Source organism: Hippopotamus amphibius, chromosome 9, assembly GCF_030028045.1.
Source record: "Hippopotamus amphibius kiboko isolate mHipAmp2 chromosome 9, mHipAmp2.hap2, whole genome shotgun sequence".
Lineage (NCBI taxonomy): Eukaryota > Metazoa > Chordata > Mammalia > Artiodactyla > Hippopotamidae > Hippopotamus > Hippopotamus amphibius.
This window is the reverse complement of record NC_080194.1, coordinates 24,883,702-24,909,006: the sequence shown is the minus strand read 5'-3', so window position 1 is coordinate 24,909,006 and position 25,305 is coordinate 24,883,702. Positions and strand designations below refer to the sequence as shown.

General features: G+C 47.3%; 1 protein-coding gene across 3 annotated transcripts in view; it reads left to right on the top strand.

Annotated features, from left to right (window-relative positions):
- Window positions 1-25,305, top strand: part of NAV2 (neuron navigator 2) — a 389,315-nt gene that overhangs the window by 229,481 nt on the left and 134,529 nt on the right. For all 3 annotated transcript variants that reach the window (XM_057748181.1, XM_057748182.1, XM_057748180.1), the window contains 3 exons: window positions 2,356-2,468; window positions 7,696-7,804; window positions 9,699-10,088. In XM_057748181.1, coding sequence (XP_057604164.1) covers window positions 2,356-2,468; window positions 7,696-7,804; window positions 9,699-10,088 — 612 coding nt within the window. The remainder of the gene's footprint in view (window positions 1-2,355; window positions 2,469-7,695; window positions 7,805-9,698; window positions 10,089-25,305) is intronic.

Genomic DNA, 25,305 nt, shown 5'->3' with positions numbered 1-25,305 from the left:
ATAACTTACAGAGCTCTCCCCAGAACCTCTCCATGTTCGTGATGTTACCAAGGGAAAAAAGGAAGATAAATCACTTCTGAAAAATAACTCCGAATGGATTATAGAAGGCACACTGGACACCTCTATTGCTTTACACTTTACTAAGTGCTTGTGTGTTGTCTCACCTGTGATTTTTGTAGCAGCCAGGGAAGGTCGCTGTTGTAATCCCCTGATATCCAGCTGAGGGCAAGACACTCACCGAGGTGCAGTGACTTACTGAGATGTGCATGGCTATCAAGTTACAGACGCCAGACAGCAGCCAGCTCAATGTTCAGACTCCAAGTCTAATGCTCCTTCGAGTACCCGGCATCTTCCTAGACTTAAAAACTTCTCACTTACCCATTCAGCACACCCTGCCTGAGTGCCTGCTTGGCATATGAATTGGAACAGATCGTGTTCTTCTGTGCACACATCAAAAGAGCCAGCCTTAGGCTTCAGAGGCTCTTAATGTAGTGTAGGGAAGGCTTATTAATTAGGTCATACTGTAATAAGTAGGCATCAGGAGAACAGAGACGCACAAGAGGTGGAGCCACCCGCTGGCCGAGGGTTGGGGAAGGCTTCCAGGCCAAGATGACACGGGGCCTGTGCCTGAAAGGCAGATTAGGAGCAAACTAAGGAAGAAAGAGGAGAAGGGCCTTTAGGCAGCGGGCACAATGATTATAAAGACAAAACTGTTACGGGCCGGGTGTGATCTGGGAATGGAAAGCAGCCACTTGTGGGTGGAGCACAGGGCAGGGCTGTGTGTAAAGGGCAGGAGTGGCAGGAGATGGGGCTGGAAATGAAGGTAGAACCCCACGACATAGGGCATCTTCTACCCACAGTAAAGACTTTACACCTTAGTCTGTGGGCAGTGGGAAACCATCGGAGGCCTTTAATCAGAAGGTGACAGGATCACATCGGTATCACCGAGATCAGTGGAGGACAGAATGGGGAGTGGACCAGACCCAGGAACGGTTTAGAACAGAGGTCACGGTTCAGATGCCTGCTTGAGCCCACAGAGGTAATACACGTGAGTAGCTCAGAGTGAGTGGGACGCTGATAGAGGGAACCCCACGCCTCGCTAGAGGGGGCTGCCACCACTTGTCACCAGCAGGTGGTGGCCTGCAAGAAAGTGAGCTCAGTCCTCCCAGACTTGTTTTTACTGGGAGAAGGCAGAAATCCAGATTTTTTTGTGAAATCTCCCAATTTTTAAATGTGGAATGAATTCAAAAGTTTTAAAAATACTGCGCAGACCAATAATCAGTCTGTGGGCTGGTTTCTATACCTGGCTGTCATTTGCAACCTCTAGGCTGGAGGCAGCCTACCTGTCCACAAAGTGCTTCTAGGGCCTGGGCAGACATGGCGAGAGCCTGGATTCTGGTCAAAGGAAGGAGAGGAGCGCTGAGAGCATGAAAAGCCTCTAAAGGTAGAGATGGCAGCAATGGGGAGCTGACGGCCTCAGCAGGGAGGCAAAGGGGGGGCGGAGCATAGATGGATGATGTGGGGGTTATCAGTACATCCCCCACTGTCTACTTTAGTTGCTGTTCTTGGCAAACACTTTCTTCGCAGGGAGTGAAATCTGATTGAATTAGCTCAGGATACTAATGAATTAATAACGTTCCACCCAGGGTTATGTGTCTGAGTGTAATTATATGTTTGCATGGCATGCCTAAATAAGCAGAGGTAATTGTGGCAAGAGCACATTGCATGAAGCAGTTACCTCGATTTGCTCGACAAATAAGGGCATGGAGAAGGTTTGGGGAAGTACAGATTTCAGTCAAGTGTTAAAATAATGATCAATGAGACCTTTCATCTCAGAAGCTCTGAGCTCTGAATCAGACCTGGAGGGCAAACACACCTGCTTGGCACCCACTCCTGACTGGTTGTACAGTCATCTTTCCAGAGACAGCCATGTCAGGAGGATCTGGGGGGGCCCTGGGGACTGTCAGTGGAGTCAACTTCATGCTTGGCTTGCTGGCGTCGCTGGTGACTTAGAAGTGGCTCTTTGGCACAGGTTAAACGATCCAAATCACCGGGTACTCGCCAGCATTTTTCTGGCCAGACCTCGCTCCCTGAAGGGGTTGCAGAGAAGCGTTCTCCAGTGAAGGATTGCGGACCCTCCATTTGGGTGATGAATATTTCATCTTTTACAGTTCAGTGGCTCTCTCTGTTTCTAGGACATTGCTCCACGTGCACCAATGAATTATTTAGCCTCCGTCTGCTGGTCTGCTCTGTTCTAAAGCTTCTTGCCAGAGGAGGGGATAGTGGGGGCACAGTGGTCCAGATGTGGTAGTTACCGCCTGTGACAAGCGTGTCTGCTCTGGTTTGTGTGTGAAGGTCCCAGACAGACACCGAAGGGAATGTCACTGCCGAGTCCAGCTCAGGGGGTGTGACCATGGAGCCCAGCCACTACACCAAGAGTGGACAGCCTGCCCTGGAGGAACTCACTGGTGAGTATGGCGCTCTGGAAATTCCATGTCTCTTGGTGGTGAGGCCTCCCGTGCAACCAGCTGCTGGAAGGACCCGAGCCCAGCTTGATGTGAAGTTACTTCACTGTTGCCTTGATTGATGAGCCAGACAAACTGATTTTCTGTCTTACCATCTTCCTTCTCTTTCTCGCCTCTTCTCTCTCTCTCACGATCTATGCCCTCCTCCCCAGTATTATAAATTAGCCTTTTACCTGTTGGCACATTCTATTTTAAGGTATACTCCTCTCCACTCATGCAGGGGCTCTGGGCTGCTCAGATCCTTCATTCTGAATGTCCTTGTTCACTCTTGAGATAGAGTTGCTTTCCAAAAAGACTTGGAACTCTAAAACGTATTGACTTTCAAATTTCCTTTATGGAAGCACTGATTGAAAATTGTTCTGTGTATCCTCAGAACACTTGGAAAGAAGATTTCAGCCTGCTTCTTTTACCAAAAACAAAAACAAAAACCTAAACCTTATTTAAGTGTCGCCTAGGCAAACAATGATTAAAGGGTTAATAGATAAAAACATAAAGTCTGCAATTGTCATGTGGTTCATTCCACAAATATTTATTAGTGTTATCTGCCACATCCTTAATGTGAAGAAGCAAAGGTAGCACCAGGATTAGAATTCCTCCTGCAGTGCGTCCCGAGCTCGCACCTTCTCTGTCCCTTGCCCCTGTTCCCAGCTCTGTGCCCGGGGTTCCAGCAGCTTCTCATCAGGGAAGTGCATGGTAAACCACGTATTTAGCAGCGGCGGTGTTATTCTTCACATATCTTACCACTGCCAGAGCTGGGTTAAATATTGAATCCATGTTTAAAATCCATTTATTTGGCTAAATATCCATGACCCCACCATACTGATAGCCACACTACAGCTGTGGCGTTAGTCTGCAGCTCATAGGATTGACTCGTATACCCATTTGACCATTCGCTCTGAGTATTCATTTCAGAGGATCTGAGTGATTTAACTCTTTCCTTCTGGTTCTGCTGGCTGGGCACTGTGACGGGGCAGAGAGGTTTCAAGCCATTTGTAAGTGATCCATCTTATCGTGGTTCAGGGCCCCACATTTGGGATTGATTTTATGTTTCCTTCTCTCCCAGGTTTAGCTCCCTTGCATAGGAGGACATGGATAGCGCAGGAGAGGGGTGTGGAGTTTAATGACTGCTCAGGTCTGCACACACATTCCAGCGTGTGTTCGCACGCACACACATCAAAAGAGCCAGGCCAGTGATTCCGAGGCCGGCGCGGATCAGATGTGTGTCTCGTGGAGGAGTGTGGGTTCATGGCAGACACTGCGGCTCAGTGAAATTCACATCTGAGGAGCAAAAGCGGCAGCCAAAGACTATTCCACATAACACTTACATTTCAGAGGGACAGATGGCAGCCTGTGATCTTTTCACTCCTTTTTCTTTTCCTCCCCATGTCTCCCGTGCATCAGGACAGTAAACCAAGTAAGAGCTCAGAAAGCCTGAGATGCTGCCAGTTAGTTTGGGGACCAGACCTGTGCAGCCAGTCGTGCCTAATCAAGCACTCTTCGGTGTGAAGTCAAAGGGTGTTAGTTGCTAGGGAAAATTTCTGCATCAGGGTGACTTGTCCTTACATTCAAGCAGTGGAACTCACATGTGCGGCTGTACCACGTGTGTGGCTGTACAGTGAATAATTTTGTGGAGACAGTACAGAGTAGCTTGTATGTATGAGGTTGAATTCAGCTTACGTACAGCTGATCCCTTGAAATGACAACAAATGGGTGTATTTAGGAAGGGACGTTTACGAGGCTATTTAATCAATTGCTTAGTTCTTCCCCCTTACTTATGCAAGTAGATGGATCTTCCCATGGTGCTCTGTCATTTACATAGCATTACAGGTGAGACATGCATCTTGGATTGTAGCATTAGGAGGAACCACATCTGCCTGTTATCCAGTCCATAAATTCCTTCTGTCATTCACTGACAAATTGTCTTTCAGTCTCTGCTGGAATACTTCCTGTGACGGAAAGGCTCTTTCTTCATGAGGCAGCCCTTCTGTATTTTGTTGGCGTTAACTGGTAATGGAGTCTTTTATCCTTCCATTTCTAAATCTCTGGATATCATCCAGCCTCACAGACAGTTTCCATTCTTTTCCATATAGCAGCGTGTCTCCTGGGCTCCCTCTTCCAAGTGAAAATCCCCGGTTCCATCCACGTCCCACATGTAACACCCTGGCATCCCCACCTCTGCTCTATTTGGTCAGAATGTGGTGTTCTTTCCACCATGGCCAGTGGCTCGAGGGAGCACGGCCCTTGGCAGATGCAGGAGAGCCACAGGTGTACATGGACTAGTTCATTCAGTTTTCAATTTCTCCGTATGTGGGCTGAAAGGGCCCAGCCATACCCATCAGGGCATGGTTGTGTGTTTATCTTGTTCAGGCTGTGGGTTGGTAGGCAGATCTTACACTAAGGCCGTCTTCCAAGCAGGCAGAATCAGCAGTTCAGAACGTGATCATCTGAACAAAGCTGGTGGATTCCTGGTTTGTGTTTCTACGTTGCTCTTGGAATCTGGTGTACATAGAGCTCCAAGGGGAGCAGATATTTCCTAGTGGCACCCCTCAGAGGAAAACAGGACACTCAGGTTCAGCAAGCCCTCATTTTATGCCAGGTGTATCATGTGTCTTCTAATCTGATTGTATCATGTGTCTTCTAATCTAATCCGCCTAACCTTGAGGAAGGGGTTTTACCCCCATTTTACAGATGACATTCAGAGAGAGTAAGTGACTTGTCCAAGATCAAGTGACTAATAAGCAGCAAGGCTATGATTCAGACCTTTTATCTGTTGGAATGCAAAGGGTATCCTTTTTCTTCAGCCCTACACTGACCTAACATCTTTTGGACAATAAAATTTCTTGAGCATCTATAGATTTGTGTGGGGGTTACCAAGAATAAAGGTGAGATACCACCCCATATCAAAGATCTTTGAATTTCTAAAGGAGAGTTAACAGCGGCAGATGTGTCCTTAATAGAGACCTGGGTAAATACAGGCACACCTTGGTGATATTGCAGGTTTGGTTCCACACCATTGCAATAAAGCAAATATTGCAATAATGCAAGTTACACAGATTTTTTGGTTTCCCAGTGCATACAGAAGTTCTGTTTACACTACACTGTAGCCTGTTAAGTGTATAATAGCATTATGCCTAAAAAAAAAATAAATGTACATACCTTAATTGAAAAATATTTTATTGCTAAAAAAAATGCTAACCATCATCTGAGCCTTCAGTGAGTCATAATTTTCTTGCTGGTGGAGAGTTTGAAATATTAGGAGAATTACCAAAATGTGACATAGAGACATGAAGTGAGCAAATGCTGTTGGAAAAATGGCGCTGATAGACTTGCTCAACGCAGGGTTGCCACAAACCTTCAATTCGTAAAAAATCACAGTGCCTGCGAAGCACAAAAAGCGAAGCACAGTAAAACAAGGTGTGCCTATAAATAGAGTTATTATACTGTTGTGCGTGATTAAGTTAATTAATGAAGGTAATTTGAAAACTGGTGCCTAGACTTAGCTTCATAATAAATGTTCCCTGCAGGGCCTGGAGCTATCCAAAGGATCAGTACCTTTTTGGCAGCCTTTACACAGATAAAATGTGGCCAAATTGGCAGTAAGAGATATTTAATTGATGGCCCAGGAGATAGATGCAATTACCTTCCTCCAAGGCCATTAGGGGAAGGTAAAGCAGACATTCATCTCTGCTTTCGTTTAAAAACATGTACATACATATATGTATTGTAAAGAACTGGATGAGAAATGCAGGTTTGACCACTTTTTAGATAAGAGAAAAATGCCTTCCAAATTTCTCTTGGTTAGAAGTGGGAAGAAAACTGAAAACACTGGCCTTTTCAAGGATAGAGAGTTTGCTATAGCAAATTATTTCCATACAATCAATCATTTAATCCATTCCCCAGCCTCCAGGTACCCCCATGCTGAGAATAAGCTGAGAAGCGGTCATGTGTCTCAGAAGGAGAGTTAATTCTATGACATTTCTTAGCCACCTGTTGCCCTATTAATGACAATTGCTGGAAGTTCTACTTGGTGTCTTCTGTAAGTCCCACTTGCTGTTGCCCGTGTGTACTGTGTTTTCGGAGATTTCTTTAGAACTATGGCTCAGTACTTGAAATAGTTATCAGCTTTTAAAGACTCCTGAAATTACTCCTGAAATTACTCTGGGGGGAAGATGTGTGATTCCTTTAATCACTATTGTAGTTATTTAGCTCTTCTTCTTTCCCCATAAACCCAAACAGAGCAGAATAGCCAGACAACCCGAGGTGAGGCTTCTCTGAGAGGAGATGAGGCTTCCTAGTGTGTAGCCTGTTTCTTCGGGGATGTTTGTGCCAGCTTGACCTCTCTGGGCCAGGTATTTAGCGGGAAATGTTGCCCAGGGAATGGCAGTCCTTTGTCCCCCAAAGGGAAGCCTGAATCGTCTCGAATGCTCCCCGGTCTGCAGCACCCGCTGGCGTGAGTTGATGTTTTCGGTGGGTGCTGCACTGAGGGATCTCCATTTAGTCCCTGCAGTAGTCCTTTGAGGCTGGTACTATCACTGCCTTCGTTTAGGACCGTGGTATCTGAAGGATGGAGAGGGTCAGCACCTTCCCCGTGACCACTCAGGCAGGCAGTAGAGGAGCCAGCACTTGAGATGACGTAACAAATCAAACAAAGAAAAAGGCAAACCTCTCTCTGTAGAAATAGTCATGATTAATAAATGCAGATCTTTTAGCCACTGCAAATTAACCATCTATAATGTAGGTGATAGTAGACCACAGCCCCTGTCACCCATGGTGAGAAAACAAAAGGCCTCCCTTACTTCTGCATGGGTGGAAAATGATTCCTGGGCAGGGGTAAGACCTAGCATGTGCATGTCTTTATGGGAGACAGTGTGAACATGTGTTTAATGTCTCAGACGCGGCGCTTTGCTTCTCCCACAGGCTAGGCGTCACCTGTTGCCGGAGGGACCTGCAGGGGGAGGAAAGACTTCTCTGTTTAGGTTTAACACCTTCCTTTGGGTATCCATCCACCCATTCATTCATTCTCAAGTCTTTCTCAGGCACCTGCGATGAGCCAGGCCCTGAGCAGGGAATGTGGTTGTGGACACGGACGCCATTGCTGTTCCCATGAATCTCCCCATGAATCTCCCCATTCATCGGAGAACCAAAATAGTCTTAACCTTTGTCTCTCCAGGGGAAGATCCCGAGGCTCGGCGACTGCGGACAGTGAAGAACATCGCTGATCTGCGGCAGAATTTGGAGGAGACCATGTCCAGTTTACGGGGAACTCAGGTTACACACAGGTACCTGGAGCGTGAATCGCTTTCCTGCACCAGATAGTAACTTGATTTTCACACAGCTGTTCCTGCCATGGTGTGTTCCCGCCACAGCAAAGGGTTAACAACGGAATAGATACCCTTGATCATCGCCAAATGTACTGGAATTCACCAAGCATGCCATAGGGCGTGCAGAAGTGTCAGGAACAAACCTCCGTAGAGACAGATTCCTCCCCAAAGCAGAAGGTTGCTAAATCCATTTCCACAGAGGATATTGCAGACCAGCTGCATTTAAATTTCCCTTTGCTTGCATTTTCCAAAATGATATTGTGCTGTCGAAACGAGCAGGTGAACTATATTTGACCTGCGTGATAAAGTGAATAGCTCGAATTCCTACCCGGTCTTCTGATCCCCAGCACTCTGTAACGTTGTTAGTCATGCACGTGTATAAAACACATACAGAAATATTTATAAAAACGTAGGATCGTGTTTAAACCATGATTTCGTTGGATGAACTCTAGGATTACACTGGAAACATTTATCAGTTTCTTTTCATTGTTGAGCAAGAAGGTGATGAGGATGCAGCCCTGGGACATCCTTCGTGATTTGGGCAGAAGCAGGTTTTATGGTTTGTGTTTGGCCTTGATGATCAAGGTAAAGGCCCAGTTATCCCTGTGAGCTCCTGGGTCGGGGGGGGGTCTCCTTTGCTTCTCCAATTTCAGTCTTTTTGACAAATGAATACAGCAAGAAGACTGCCAGTCTCTCCCTCTGCCAGCAGCATTGGCAGGTCCGGGTTAAGCACCATGCGTTCTTAAAGAAGACCAGGGCCCAAACCTTAAGGGTTCCCAATATGAGAAAAGTCAGGCAGGCTGCTCCCAGGATTGGAGGGAAACCAAAACAGCTGAGGCATCAAATTGGTCCTTCCAGAGGAGCCTACACCGGGGGGTGGGTGGTGATGGTGTGAAGCCTGGTGCTGGACCCCGCCACTCCGTGATTGGATAAACATCCCTCTTTCCACCATCATCACTGAAACTGATTTAATATAGGTTACAACAGTTTGGTGGATTTCTTGGCTTGGGCTAGGTTGGTGATCATGACAGGAAGGAAGTCTTCCATGCTTTCTTCTTCAGGAAAGACTCTCACTCTCTCTGCTCAGTTATAAGACCCTAGTGTATCTCTGCATCTTGATGGTATGGGAAGACACGCAGGGCCAGAAAGACAGCGAACTGACTGCAAGAGAGTCTTCTGAGGGCCAGGGACGAGCTCAGTCTACTGGCAGATTCAGACTCAGATAGTTTCATGGGTCTCAAGCCCAGGCATTTACTACTCTTTTCTGGCCTTTTGCCCCCAAAGTTTAATTGTCATTTTGAACAACATGTGGGAGAAGCAAGAGAGTGGGGGGAAGGGATGTTACAGAGTTAGAAAATCAGAGTTCACCCCACCTGCTTGGTCCAGAGAGAGCTGAGGATGTGAAATGCGGTCTTAGGACCTCTGGAGTGGACAGGTGCACCCTGCCTTTAGGAAAGGAGAGCTGAGATACGGCATCCTAAGAGAAATGGGCAGGTGGCTACTTTTATACCCCATTTTTATCAGTCTGGAATTTTCTACTTCTTTTCCTGGACTGGCAAGAAGATTTCAGGAGTTAAGATCATTTATTTAAAGTAATTGTTAGTGGGTATCTTGTACCATGTTTTAGGGGGAAAGTCTCTGCTGGGCTTCTCAGAGTGTCACATAGATGTGCAGCTTCGTCTTTTCATTTTTAACAACAGAGCTGTACTGGGTATGTTGGTACCTTATTTTTTGATCCTCCTTTGTATATGGGAAATATTTCATAATTCTAAAAGAAAATTAAAGAGAATGTAAACAGCAAAGACTACTAGGCATATTTGGGTCTAACCCAGGGCCGGTTTTATGTTTTTAGCACATTGGAAACCACGTTTGACACTAATGTCACCACGGAGATCAGTGGACGCAGTATCCTCAGCTTGACGGGCAGGCCCACTCCCCTGTCCTGGAGGCTCGGCCAGTCCAGCCCTCGGCTCCAGGCGGGAGATGCCCCCTCGATGGGCAACGGGTACCCACCCCGAGCCAACGCCAGCCGCTTCATCAACACAGAGTCAGGCCGCTACGTGTACTCTGCCCCCCTGCGGAGGCAGCTAGCCTCCAGGGGCAGCAGCATCTGCCACGTGGACGTCTCGGACAAGACGGGAGACGAGATGGACCTGGAGAGCATCAGCATGGACGCCCCTGGCTACATGAGTGACGGGGACGTTCTGAGCAAGAACATGCGGGCGGACGACATCACGAGCGGGTGAGTACCTGGGCCGTCTTTCTTTTCGCGGAGTAGGGGAAGGTGTGGCCCCTGCCTTCTCCTCTGCGGGGCTTATTGAAGTTCTCTGGGGGAGAGCAAGCGGCCTTCCTCACGTCCTGTCCATGTCGAAGGCTGTGTGCTGCAGAGGGGAACCTTCTGGGCTGAGAGACACAAGACCTGGGCTGCAGTCCAGGCTTGGCAGTAACTCGCTGGGCAGTTCCAGCCAGGCTGCACTGGCAGCCAGAGTGACATACGTGACAACAAACCATATTGTGTCAGTGCTTTAAAGCAAACTTTACGCTTAGGGTGGAATCCAGACTCCTGAGCCTGGCCTACCTGGCCCTACAGGATCTGGTCCTCACCTGCCTCTTAGAGCTCATCGTCCTCTACTCCCTTTGCTTCTGCTGCTGCAGCTGGTTGTTCTGTTCCTCAGTCTCCTCAAGCCCTTTTCTGTCTCAGGGCCTTTGCACTGTTTCTCTGTCTTGGTTCTATTGCCCGGATCTATTCCCCTGGTTCCTTCTGGCTGCTCGGCTAGCATCTCTTTGGAGGGGCCCTCCTTGACCCTTCAACTTGAAGTTTTTTATGTGACCTGCCCCATGCCTAGTTTCCATCACCGTGTCTTCTGCTCATTTGGAAGCTTATCACTGTTTAAAATTATCCTTAGGATGGGTTTATATTTTATTGTTTCCCCACCCATTCCTGCTTACAACAACAAGCGCCGTGATGCAGGGACATTGTCTGGCTTGCTCACTACTGAATCCCCAATGCCTTGTACACGTAGGAGCTTATAAACATTGCTGAGTTGGCGCGCACGTGGCTCGATGGATGAAGGAGCAAACCCAGCCTCCCCGTAATATGCGAAGTTAAGGGGAGTGATGAGATGATGTCTGAGCCGGGCCTTGACCGTGTGTGCCCGAGGCTTGGCTTCTTATTTTTGTCCCACTTCCAGATCACTGTGGAAGCTGAACGAGCATTTGTTTAGTCCGCTTGCCCATGAGTTCTTCATCTGTTAACCTGGCTTGCCTAGAAGTCCGTCGAGATCTTTTCCTCCTCTAACATTCTAACAGATAAAATCACAGATGATAAAAACCAGGCATGATGATCACGCCACTCATTTTCCTGAACGTAGTGATCAAGAACCCCATGGGTGAGTCAATATTTTCATAATTTTAATGATAGCTCCTTCTCCTAGTATGTGCCAAGCACTGTGCTAGGTGCTTTACATACAGTATCTTCTTCTGTTCTCACAGTAGTCCTTTGGGGTAGGTGATATAATTCCCGTCTTCTGGAGGAGTAAACTGAGGCTCAGGAAGGTTAAATAACTTGCCCAGGTAGTTAAGAAGCAGAGCCCAGGGCGAGATCCTTAACCACTGTACTGCCCCATCTTGCCCAGCATTTTATGGCTGTGTTGAAGTAGCATAGCTACTCGAGTTTATTTCACAATTGATTTACTTTTGCTTAGTTCTACCTGTCTGACCAGAAGTGTTCTTTTATTTAATTAAAAGCTTAGAGAGAGAGGTGCTTTGGCTTTCTGGCTGTTACTTTTAGAACCATCCCATAGTGAAATCTTTGAAGACAGGAGCCACCAAACCCTTACAATGTAACATATTTCTGCTATCCAAATGCCTGGGAAAGTTAATGGCCTGATAACGAAATGGTTCAGTTAACTTAGAGCATCACTTTGTGTCTCTAGTTTTACATGAACATGAAAACAGTAACATACAGCTATTACTAAAATTGCATGTAATTTAATCTTTTATTATTTAGAAGACTACTGGTATTCAGCATGGCCTCGAGGATTTCACTGTCATGTCCCATTGTGATAGACTACCAAAATATATTCGGATTATTTTGAGATTTTCATATTTTGTAAGAAAGTTTATTCTCTTGTCAAGTCAGTCTTTGAATAAATGCTGTATTTTATTTTTATGTACTACTGACAGTTTCCACAAGGTGGAGACATTGAAACACCCTAAACAGAACCTTAGTGATGTTACAGTGAGACATCCCTAGTTCCTTTAGCTATTCAAACCAGAGCCTTTACCCCTGCTAAAAAGCACAAATGTTTACATTTCACTTCCTGCTTGGGGAAGCTTACATTTTTAGCAAGTGAGATAATGCTTAGAGCAAGTGCAGATAAAAGTGCGGAAAAGTAAGCAAACACCCAATTATTGAAATTGGAGAGCTCCGCTCTGTTTCCAACTCCCCCTGCTCCCCGCCCCCCACCCTGCCCCAATTCCTTTTAATGTAGAAATTTACCTACACAATGAGGCGAGGCAGCCCAGATGGCATTTAGCACTCCTCCTAGTTGTGACATACTAGAACACTAGTTAAGTACGAGTCCACTCTGTGGAAATGCACGCGAGTTTCTGCTTTGAGGCCAAGTTATAGTATAGGCTTGCCTTTATGTGTGGAGTTCAGGGCAGGTCGTTTAATACCCTTCGTACTCAATTCTTTTTCCTTTTATAAACGTGACAAGGTTGTAGATATTGAATGACTGGTCATCTAGTCTGTACTTCAGCATCTGCGAGGTAGGTCATATTGCTGAGACAGTTGGTGTAGTGGAAAGAAAACAGACAGATAACCTGATAAGCTTGAACCCCACTCTGCCACTCACAAGCTCTGAAACGTTAAGCGCATCATTTAACTTCCCAAAGCCTAGACGCGCTGCAATTAACATAGCTTTTAACCTTGTACCTTTAGATTTCTCTTTGAGGTTGTATCTAATTAATGGCAAATATCTGATAAAGACGCACAGTTTCAGACAGGGTTTGGCTGTCTTATCAACCTCAAAGATCCCAACACTTGGAAACAATGAAATGGTTACAGTTTTCATCCAGATGTTTGTTTGGCTTAGTGGAAACAGCCTTGATGTGTGAGTAATATATAAGTCAGTATGGAGGCTCTTAGAGGAAAGTTCTTGTAAAAGTTTACAGCAAGTTTATTTAGCAAGGCTGATATGAAAGTAAATTCTAGTTTCTGAAAACCTCTGGCCTTTGTTTTTAAAATGACGCTGGACCTCAGCTTGGCAGAACAGCTGTTTTTTGATGTCTCCAGCTCCTTGTCTCCCCTGGATATGATCGCACGTGCACCTGTGTGTATCATTCAGTTCTCCCTAAGGTGGGGTTGAAGTTCCTTGATTTCCATGAAGTTTAGCTCAGGAACTACTGGCACACGCCTTTGGTCTCTGTATGTGTGTGTTTATTAAACCTTTCTATTGCACTTAGTATGTGCCAGGCATGTCTAAGTGCTTTACAAGAAATCGCCTGACCTCACCACTTCTTTTTATTAGATTGATAAATTGGGCTTCAGCTGTGCTTAGTGGAAAAGGAATTAAAGAACCAGACAAAGATGTCTCTTGCAAAGTTTTGATCTGTGAAGTCACTCTGTCTACTCATCTAAAAATTCAGAGTGCCATATGGTATAGAGTGAAATTAAAGGGGCAGACTTAGCGTCCGTATGTTTGGAAAGATTTTTTTTTCTTTTCAAAGGAGGCACTGAGTTGTATAATGTTCCAAAGTATGAATATATTTTCCTTCCTGGAAAAAAAAAATTTAAATTTAACATCAGAAATTTCTCCAGGAGCCATTGATAGCGTTCCACTGCCTGTGGGAACAGATGTCAACTTCTTAACTGAACAAGGGAGGCTGTTTATGGTCTTTCCTCCCGCTGCCCTCCGCACCTCCCTCCTGGCCACATCCCTCCTCAAACACCCCATTTCCCAGTGCCCTAGGCTATGTGCCATTGGTTACCAAAGGCCATTTCCTGCATTTGTAAACCTTTGTGCCACAGGACCTGCCTCTTTTTCCCTGGAATTTCTTTCCCCTCAAGCTTATCTGACTGATTAAAAAAAAAAAAAAAAGCCCAAACAAACACAAAAAAACCTGCTCATCTGTCATGCCCTCCTGGACTCCCCTAGTCAGAGTTAGCTGTGTCTCATGTGTTTCCGGTGGTCGTGGTTCACACCCAGCCTTATGTGTGAACCTTTCGCTTTGCATGGGAAGTGTCTGAGGGGCAGCCGGATGATGGTGAAGAAAGAACATGGTTTTAAGAGACATGCAGATTTGAGATTTAATCTTGGCTCTGCCAGATGAACTGGTGAACAAGTTTTTAACATTTGGGAATTAGAGATAGAACTTGAAAAGCACCTGGCAGACTCTGGGATGCTCAGGAAACATTGTGCATAGTGTATGTGGGGTGTGTGTGTGTGTGTGTGTGTGTGTGTGTGTGTGTGTGTCCTCCACCAAACATGGAGCTCCCAGAAGGCAGATAGTGCCCATTATTTGTCTAAACTCAGAGACTAGCACAAGTAGGAATTTCATAAATATTTTGTGAACAGTCTATCCTTCGTGCCTACCCTCACAGGACTCTGGGGCTTGTACAAGTTGCCAGCACCAGCTGTGAAAGTCAGTGATTCTATTTGCAGGACACTTGGAGAAAATCAGTTTAGCCTCTGGTGTTTTCTTGGTGCGATGCGTAGCTCCATCTGGTGGCCAGTATAGGGTGTGATGCTGTGGTTTTGATTGCTTTTGACTCAGAGTCATTATATTGGTTTAAGACTCAGGGCTGGTGTTACTCAAGGCTGAGAGAGTGGAGACTGTAGCAGCTGGCCCATCTTTCACATGTGGCCTGAGCAGAAGTCTAGTGCGGGAGAGAACGTGGAGCTGTGAGCAAGCTGGTCTTCAGAGTTGGCGTTTTGATGGCTAAAGTCTTCCCTGTTAGGTGTCAGGGAGTACGCCATCACCACATACCACATGTGTCTGCTGGGAGACTTCATCCCTCAGAGTCTGAGGGCCCCGTCTCTGCTGAGTTACTTGTCGCTCCATAAATACGTCAGTGCGTCTTAGCTCAGGCTGCTGTAACAAAATACCACAGGCTGGGTGGCTTACACAACAGACATTTATTTCTCAGTTTCGGAGGCTGAAAGTCCATGATCAAGGTACCAGCATGGTTGGGTTCTGGTTGGGTTCGCCCCATTGCTGGCTTGCTGTGTCCTCCTAGTGCAGAGAGAAGCAGGCCTGGAGTGTCTTCCTCTTCTTCTAAGGGTGCTAATCCCATTATGGGGGCCCACCCTGTGACCTCATCAAACCCAATTACCTCCCAGAGGCCCCACCTCCTAATACCATCACATTGGCAACTGGGGCTTCACCATACGAATTGGCAGGCATGAGAGAAGTACAGACATTTAACCATACAGAGTGTTCCAGGCTTCCACATATCACTTGCAGGTACCACACCCTGTGTCACCTTTCGCATCATTGTCTGCCAGGTCACCTCCTCGAGTAAACCTTCCCTGATCCTGTCCCAGCAGAGGTGGTGATTCTTTCTTCTGGGCTCTCGTGGTACTTGACGCACCTATAATAGCACTGATAGCACTGCCTCAGAGTATTTACAAATATATGTGTGTGCGTCAAAGCAAACAAGGTATCCACACACAATATTCTTTTAGCTTATTTCAGTGCATTAATTGTGAGGCAGCAACAGAGCCCTTACCTGTTACAAGCTCTTAAAGCTCAGAGTCTGTTCTGTCTTAGATACTCCCCTGTCTTCATCAGCTAGCACAGGGCCTGTTCCATAGTCAGTGTCCAATAAATATATGTTGACTGAATGCTACAGCTGACCTTCAGGGAAGTGAGACCAGTCACATACGTCTGAATGAAGATGTGCCTCAGCTTGAGGCTCCTTGAGCTTGACGCCCCGCCCACCTGATCTTCCTTTCCTCCGTCTTGTCTTGTACACCAGTTATTCACGACCTGTGACTCCCTCTATCCCAGTGAGTGGACACTGACAGGGCAGGGGAAAGAGACAGACGACCAGGGCCACACACCATGGGGGTGGCGGCTGAAGGTAGAGGTGCCCTGTTTCTCTCTTCTTCCCTCCAGTGACCATCACGGGGCAGATGAGGGGAGCGTTTCTCAAGTCAGCGCAGAACACAGCAGGCGGCACTGATAGCGTGAAAGGCTCTTTCTTATCTGGTGAATGTTTCCCATGGCCTTTCCAGGCCAGACCTGAAGTGACCTTGACAGGCTGTTGTTCCTGGCACACTGATAGGAGAGAAAGCCAAAATACTCCTTTTGGCCAAAATGCGTCCCAGAGCCAAGATAAATGATTTTAGGCAAGGCTGTCCTGAAAGGCACGGAGTCATGGCAGGGTCCAGCCGGGTTAGGCGGGCACCTCTGGGATTTGAAGAAGGTGGGCTCTTGTTTCTCTGGGTTGATCCCTCTGAAATGATCTTGGTTTGTGGGGCTCTTGGAAGGCTTGGGAATTCCAGGTTTCCCATCAGCCACTGGACGGGTCTCAGTGATATTCAGAAGGTTGAACCGTCTTGGAAAGGTAGATACTTAGCTCTCTAGACAGATCTATAGGGCCCGGAGCAAACCATTTTCCCCTAATGCACTGCATTCCTTTTACGCGCGCGCACACACATGTATATACGTACGTACGTAAAAAATACAGTAGCTCCCGCATGAAGCCACAGGCCCAGGGAAGCACAGTCGGTTGGTGGTGGGGCTGGGTCAGGTCCCAGTCTATCAGTCTTTCCGTTCCTCTCTGCTTCCCTTGGTGTTTCCTTGTTTCCCCTGGTGATTCGTACAGGTCTTAGTGGGGTATAAATTCACAGAAACCAGAAATGCTTCGCCCTGTGTGATATTTTCCTTGGTGTTAAATATTGCAAGCAATGACCTGCAGTGACCCCATGGCCTCTGTTTCCCCACCCAGCAGCTCTCTGGGTGGAGGGAGTGAGCACAGGGAGTCACGTAGGGGCAGGATTCATTTCCCCAAGTGTCGCTGAACAAGTGCCAGCTTTCCCCGCACGCTGTGATGCCATCTGACATGGGCGGTCCAGCTGATTGATGGCCCTGGCTACCAATATCAGTTGTCCCCAGTGGCTGGGACAGCATCACTTGTACATGTCTTCTTCCCCGCACTGCAGACTCCCTTGATTTACTGAGTGTGGGAAATCGCTCAGCCCTTATCTGCTGCTGGGCAGGCGGTTTTATCAGAGGAGAGAGAACAATTGAGCGAACGGCATGCTGAAAGCAGAGAAATTCTCCAGCCTTCCCAAGACTGCTCTCACCACTATTGGTGACGATAGATTTAGCAGGCAGAGAGCAGGATTCAGACAAGATTTCCTGGAGAACAGCCCCAGGGAGAAATGAAGTGTGGTCCCACTTTGACATGGGCAGCCCAGACGGTTACTCATAGTAGCAAATGTTGGCTGAGTAATTTATGGGGAAGAGAGAAAAAAAGGGGGCGTCCTGGGGCTTCCTAGGTGGCGCAGTGGTTAAGAATCCGCCTGACAATGCAGAGGTCACGGGTTAGATCCCAGCTCCAGGAAGATCCCACATGCCGCGGAGCAACTAAGCCCGTGTGCCAAAAAAAAAAGGGGGGGGGGGGGCGTCCTGTCTTCTCAGGAAACTGGGCTTAGGCCCTGACTTCTTGGGAATTTCCTAGCTTACTTTGAGATTTGAATCCCGTCCAATCCCATCCCACCCCCAGCATCCTTCAGGGAAGGAAGGGGAGAAGGGAACAAAAATGTGTGCCTTGGGAGAAGAAAACCATACCTCAGGGCCTTCTGAAGTGGCCCCTGAAGGGACCACTCACGCCTGCTCACCCATCCTCAGTGACATCCTCCAACGCAAGGGCTCTCCTGCAGTTGGAAACTGGAAACCGTTCCTTTGTCCTGCCTTCTGGGGTGGCTCCAGGCAAAAGGCAGTAAAATCCATTTAAAAAGTGTTTATTGAATTTGTTGTGTCCTGGGGACTGTGCTCAAGATAGTAAGGCCAAGGGAAGTGAACAAGCTCCAGAGCTCGAGGTCCTGACAGCACGAGGAAGCTCCCAGAACAGGGAGGTGCATAGGTCAGTGTGAGAGCAGGGAGCTCCAGAGACAGTAAGAAGCAGTGCCCTCTGCGGGCACGGTGAGTGGAAGACAAAGAGCCTACTGTGAGGTGGGGGCCATGAGAAGTCTGATCTGTCTGCACTGCTCTGGAGCTGTGTGTCCTGGAGCACATTCCCCATGTCCATCTCAGAGCTGCTGTGCGGCTTCAGTGAGCTCATGCCTGTGAACTTGGCCCAGATCTCGGCTGCATGGACAGAGCACTCAGCACTACCATGGTGTCCTCCAGCAGCAGCAGCTGCAGCATCTTCAGGACCTGTGAGCTGGGCCTTCGAGGCTAAGCAAGCAGCCAGGCAGACCAAGGTCAAGAGTAGGGGCATGAAGACATACAGGTGTGGGGCGTCGTTTTATAAGAGTGGTGCCTGGGGGTGGATGGAGATTCAAGATAGGAGGGGGTGGGCTCAGGTCAGAAGCTCTCAGAGTCCAAAGTGCGGTGACACAGCTGCGGGTAAGGCCAAGGCCCTGGGGACAGGCACATGGGGTTGAGAGACTCCTGACCTGGCCTGTTGGACAAAGGGTGTGGAGGCACCCGTAAGTCAAGGCCAACTCCCAGGCTCCAGACTGTGCTGACATGGGCTTGGAATAGTTGACATCTGTCCTCAGCACCCTCCATCCTTTGCAGGCTTGTCCTCTTGCCTCTTGGCACCACCCACTGCCCTTAGATTGTCTCTGGCCTCCAGGCCACCCCTGGACCAGGGCCGGCTGAATATTTCAGCAGAGTACGTGGCAGCCTCTGGAATGTAATTCCCAGGGCTTTAGGAAAACCCCAGTCCCACAGCCTTCCAGTTCTTGCCCTGGAGAAGCTCCGGGCCCAGTGGGAAAGGCTGCCCTGTGCTCAAGCTTAATTCTAACCCAAGAAGGGTGGTGATAAATGTTCCCATTGAGAGACAAAATGAGGGGAGTCTGACAATATCACAGGTCCTGAGGGGGCATTTTCTGTTCTCACTTTCTTCTGGGAAGCAGGCTTCCCTCATCTGTAAATAAGAATAGTAATTCTTGGAGTTGCAGTGAATGATTGAATGAGGTGATACTAGACCCTTCCAAACCTTCCTCATAATAATGATGATGATGGGGACTTCGCTGGTGGTCCAGTGGGGAAGACTCTGCACTCCCAATGCAGGGGGTCCCTGGGATCAATCCCTGGTCAAGGAACTATATCCTGCATGCGTGCCACAACTAAGAAGCTCACATGCGGCCACGAGGAGCCCGCATGCCGCAACTAAGACCCGGCACAGCCAAAATAAGTAAATATTTAAAAAAAAAATAGTGATGCTGCCAAGATTAAATGGGATATGATGTACGTACAATACCTAGTTCAGAGCCTGGTGCAGAGTTGAAGTATTCACTGTATCTCATTTCCTTCTACCCTTACTCATTCCCAAACCCTAGCGGACATCTCCTCATAGTGCGTGGGGTTTGAAATGATACTGTAACTGACATTCATGTGGGAAATAAGAATCCCCCTAAATGCTGCAGCCCACACCCGCTGCACTGGGGTAGAGAAGCCCACTGTGACGAATCATACTTCGCAAGGCTCTCCTTCTTCTCCTTTGCACCATCTGGACCGTCTGCTGTCCTGTTGGAACAGACTTCCTGCCCTACACGGGGCTCCTCATTGGTAAGCATCAGCAACAGAACACACGGCCGCTTTGGCCTAACTCAGATCAGCCCCAGGTGTTCAACCAAGGGACATTCTGCCTTGGGTTCATTAATCCGCACTGCAGAGAGACTCTGCATTTTAATTATGTCAAGTCAACAAATATTTAACAAGTGTCTCCTCCATCCCAGGCTTTGCTCTGGGGTCTCTGACGGACAAGATTTGTTCTCAGGCTGACCATTTGGTATCCCTTCTTTTGGAAGCTCACTTTTGAGCATTATAGGCTCTCATCAGGGTAAAGCTGGGACCCACGAGCTCACACGTAGCCAAGGATGCTTACACATCCACGGAAAACATATTCCAGCTCTGTAGCTCTCGAGGGATGACAGGGAATAGGGGCTAACGTGCATCACACACCTTCTGTGTGCCAGGTACCTTACATAAACCTTTCAACTTTATAGGATATTTTCATTTTAGCAATAAGAAAAATGAAGACCCAAGAGGATAATTGTTCCCTTCATTGTTTTTAAGCCCATGGAAGAGAGAAAAAAGGTGGCTGCTATTCTGTTGTTTCTTTCCCTTTGTGTGCTGGAATTTCAGTGTGATCTTAGTGCCTTTGTTGCTTTGCTGTAGCTGGGTATCTTCTGCCTCCTTCAGGACCACCCTCTCTCATAGAGTCTGCAGTCTCCTCTTTCTCTACTCAGTGTTTTGCAAATGTACCTTGAATGAAGAGAACTATGTCACAGGTAGACCCGAAGGTCCTCTATTTTTCCTGTTAAGCTTTTGCATAGCTCTCATCTAGAAAACCCAATCATATTGATCTTTATCTTCAGTATATAGATCACTGAAAACACCCTTCCCAGCTATTTTTGAAGAGCCAGCAGCTACAGAGTGGCTCAACAGATTTATGATGGTGACGTTGGAGGATACCAAGTTCAAGTTGAGGTGAAGATGAAAAGAAACATTTGGATGAGGTTGGGTATTTTGGCCCTGAGACAGTAAGCCCATGTTGAAAGACTCAGTAAGTAAGTAAATAAATAAAAAAACAAACAAACAAATCATATGTGCCTGTTGTACCCAGATCAAGATAAGAAATTTAAGTTTCGTTGGGAACTCATGATCCTCTCGTGCTGCTCTGGAGACGTGGTGTAGTGGAGGAAATTTTAGACTCGTGGTCAGGACACCTGACTTCATAGTCCGTGCTTGCCAGCTGTGTGACCTTGGCGAATTTGCTTCCCTTTCTGAGCCTGTTTCCCACCTGTTCAGTGGTAGCCTGCCTCTTAGGTATATCATGAGTAAGAAAGGAGATAGTGTTTCTAAAGTGTTTGGCGCATATAGAATGGTCGTTCCTTTTGGGCTTTTTGGAATTATTGCATCTATTTGCCCTCCTGCTCTTTTATCCTACTTAGAACATTATTAAGATGGATGTAATGCTGTTTGTTATTCTTGAGCACAGTAACCAGATATCTGCTAAGTGGGTCAGAGTCCCTCTGTGTATTAGTCAGAGTTCTCCAGTGGAAGAGCTGATGTTGCATCTCAAGTCCAAAGATAGCCTGGAGGCAGAATTTCCTCTTCCTTGGGCAACATCTGTCTTTTCTTTCTTTTGGCCTTCAACTGATGAGATGAGGCCCACCCATATTCTGGAGAGTAATCTGCTTTACTCAGCGTTTACTGATTTAACTGTTAATCACCTCTAAAAAGTACCTTCACCGCAATATCTAGGCTAGTGTTTGCCCAAATGTGTAGGTAGCACAGCCTAGCCAAGCTGACACATAAAAGTAACCATTACCATCTGCCTTCAAGCCTTGTTGTATGATCAGTATAAATGAGTCATCTGGGCCAGGAGGCAGCTTACCTGTGGTCTGGAGGCAAAGAACAGCACAGCTTATAGAAACATCTGTGAGGGCTCAAGGCTAGTGCATCTTCCCGGGATATGACCACAAATCATGAGCCTGTGCATGCCTTAGAAAGTCATCTCATCCCTTGCAGAATCCCCAGGTCCTGATAAGAAATCTCCCTGAGAAATGGAGGTTTTGACCTTTCCTCTTAATCCTGAAATAATTACAGAGTTAGACACACACCCTGACGTGGACACCTCTGGAGGGCTGAAATAAGTGAAATAAGATTCAGAGTCTAAGGAGAGGCCCACGGCTGTCTCCAGGATCTTCCCAGTATAAATCCCACATTCACCTCTTGATCTTGGGTCAAGTGGGAGACAGGGGTCTGTGGTTCTCTCTGCTGCATCATCAGAGTCCATGTCCCAGTTCCCAGAGCTTTGTATTTGTAATCACCCAGTCATCTGTTTTGAAATGAGAAATCTCACATACTTGAGCAGTGACGTTTAAAAGGTGAAGTCAGCTCAAGTTGTCAGAAACATGGGACAGAATATGCTGTTGACCCTCCTGAGATGGGAGAAGGCTATGGAGAAGTCGACTGGCAGTGCCTGCGGGTGCGTGTCTTTGTGCCTGTCCTGCAGCAGTGGTGCTGTAATTCACAACAGCTAAGCTGCTGGGCACTCTGTTGAGCTCGTTACATGCATTGTCTCACTTACTCTTTACATCAGTTCTTTGAGATAGAGGCTGTTTTTCATCCCCTTTTTATGATTGAGGAGACCAAGCTCAACGAGGTTAGGTCCTTGAATAGGTCACACAGGTGGTAATGTTACTGAGTCCAAGCTTGTACTGCACACCACACAGCAGGCCAGTTATTTGAGAGATGAGTTTGTTGGGGCAAGGCATAGCGACTTTGTTTGGAAAGCCAGCAGATGGAGAGGATGGCAGACTAGTGCCCCAAAGAACTATCTTACCCAAATTAGAATTCAGGCTTCGTTTATACTAAAAGAGGGGGAGTGTGGTTGGCTGTTGCAAACTTCTTGGTGTTAGAATCCTTTGTTCTTGCAGCTGTCCATGTAGGTCAGGTCATGGTGTTCCTGTAAACCTCCAAGAAGACAAATGTTATGCTCTGCTCTACAATTTTTTATCTTTGTATGAATGGAAAAGTGTTATACCTTTAAAGGTCAGAGCCTTGAGAACTATCCTGTATATGTCAGGCTATAGGCAACATTATTAACTTGTAGGAAAAACAGTAGAATACAAAGTAAAAGAAACAGATCCAATATGGAGTCAGATTTGTTCTTCCCTATGACAGAAACTGCTGGAACCAAGTGTTTAATCGGGCCAAATTCAGAGCCTGTGCTCCAAGAACTCTGTAGTGTGGATCCTCACTGTAACTAATTATATGGAAGACAAGATGGAAAAGGAGGAGCTGGGTGTCTTTGGACATTGGAAACGTTAGGTCTCCCCTGTGCCCTATTAGGGAGCATTCTAGCCATAAAGAGAGATGGAGGGTGGTGTTCGAAGGGTAAGGCTTGGAGGGCTAAGTTACATAGGAACTTGGAGAAATCCTTGGCCAATGTTTGTGCAAGGACCAAGGAGGCTGGCTGGTGCGGGAGCAAACGCAGGTACTTTTGTTAGCCTCAAAAGCATTATTTCACGTTTCATCTCAATTAAATGTCACAGGTCTTTGCTGTAGCAGTAGAAAGACTTGTATCAACATTCTCCAGGTGCTGGTGTGCAGAAAGTGAGGAGGGACAAAACTGGTTCTATGTGTTTTGGAAACAAAAACCAGTGAGAGGGTCAGAGTCAGGAAGGTTCAGAGCTGGAGCCCCCCGGCACGGTGATTTCTCCAAGCACCTCACTGCAACGAGGCTTCCAGTTGTGAAACCTCATGGAAGTGGCATTTCAGTCACTGGCGGTTTCCAGCCTTTGTCGATATGATACCTGAATTTCTCCAAGGAAATTCTAGTCGTGTAGCCTCCCACCCACTGCGAACCCAAACAAAACACACAATTACAAGCTCAGCGCCACCCGGAGACCCCAGAACCATGCATGGCAAGTTAGAGCTTTATTAATCCAGTGACTTTTGCCTTACACTGTGGGAGTTGTTAATTAACACCACTCAACCGTTGAGTTGGGAGAGAGGAAGGGAGACAGAAATGGAGGACAGCTAACAGGCTGACCTCCCTCCCACCTTTGCAGCTGGCGTTGCTATTTTAGAAGTGGACACAGACTTTACGGTTGAATAAACTGTTCTCCCTAGGTGTGTGCGAGGTTTCCTGGGCACAGGTTTCATTTAATGCCCTGCAGCCAGGCCTCCTGTATGCAAAGAACCTGCCAGCCTCTGACCAAGTATGCATAAAAGTTAATAATAAAGATCATGGTGGTAATAATAGCACTTATTGTTTATTGAACATTTCTAAATGCCTGGCAGTGTGCTGCACTTTATACACCTTATCTTGTGTCAGCCTCACTGTCATCTGTGTGGTCATCTGCTCATTCTCCTGATGAGGATGCAGGGGCTTGGAGGGCATCAGTATCTTACCCAAGGTCACAGAGCTGGTGAGGTAGGGAGGCGGGACTCAAACGCGAATACCTGACTGCAAAGCAGAAGTGCAGCCACTGTATTTCAGGGTATTTACTGAAAACCCTGTACGTTGTGTAAACATGTTAAAAACATAACTCCTCTTCTCCCCTTCAAACCTGTTTCTCCTCCTATATTTCCACATCCATTTCTCATCCACAGCCAGGACCTGGAAAGAATCTCAGACTCTTCCATTTCCTCGTTCCTGGAAGGCCAGTCACTAAGGTTGATGGATTCCGTCCATTTACTATCTCCTGCCATGGTTCCCTCTAGTCTTACTGCTTGTGTTTCTCCCCCAGATGATTTGCATTCATCCCTTCCTTGCTTGCTTTGCCTCTGATCTCGTTGTCCATCCAACAAATCTATCCTAGACTTGGGTGAGAAAACTCTTTCTAGAGTATAAATCTGATTACATAATCACATACTTGTAATTTCTCAGTGGCTCCACCTCGCCTGCTGGATAGACTCTGTGTTTGAGTTGCTGTGGCTGTATCACAAATGACTCTAAAATCTGGCTGCTTGCAACCAGCATTTGGTGATGCTCACGGGTCTCTGCCTCAGGAATTGGGACAAGGTACAGTGGAGGTGGCTTGTCTCTGCTGCCCCGCATCTGGAACCTCAGTGGGGAGGCTACCAGGGCTGGAGCTGGCTTCATAGCAGAGGTACACATCACTCCAAAGCTTGTTCACTCATCTGACACGTGGGTTGGGATGACTTGAGGGTTGGGATGCCCATAGCTCTCCATGTGGCTTGGTTTCCTCACAGCATGGAGGTCTCAGAGCCCCAAGGGCAAGGGTTACAGTAAGCAAAGCAAAGCTCACCTTTTCTCATCTACCTGGGAAGTCACAGTGTCACTTTCACCTGACTGTATCGGTCAAAGCAGTCACAGCCCTCCAGATTCAAGAGAGGGAGCCTAGATCTCAGCTCTCAGTGGGCAGGTCACCTTGAAGACCTCGTGGGAATGGAGATGTTGCTGAGCCAGCACCGGAAAGTTGCAGTCTGCCACATCCCACCCTCTGCATTGTCCAGCACACTGACACCCAGGCCCTGCATGGTCCTCACTGGAGCGTAAGTTTCGTGGAGACAGAGCTCGTCTGTCTTACTGACGGCAAATCTGTGCCCAGCTCAGCGCGTGACACAGAGGAGGCCCTCATTTTCAGTGGGGAGCTCATGAGTGACCTGCTTGCCCAGCCTCATTTCTTGTCCTCTCCACCATCGCCTCACTGCCCAGCCCTCCCCCACTCGCATCCTGGTCCTGCCGCTCTGGACCACTGACGTTTGCCTTGATGTACATACCACACCCTTAG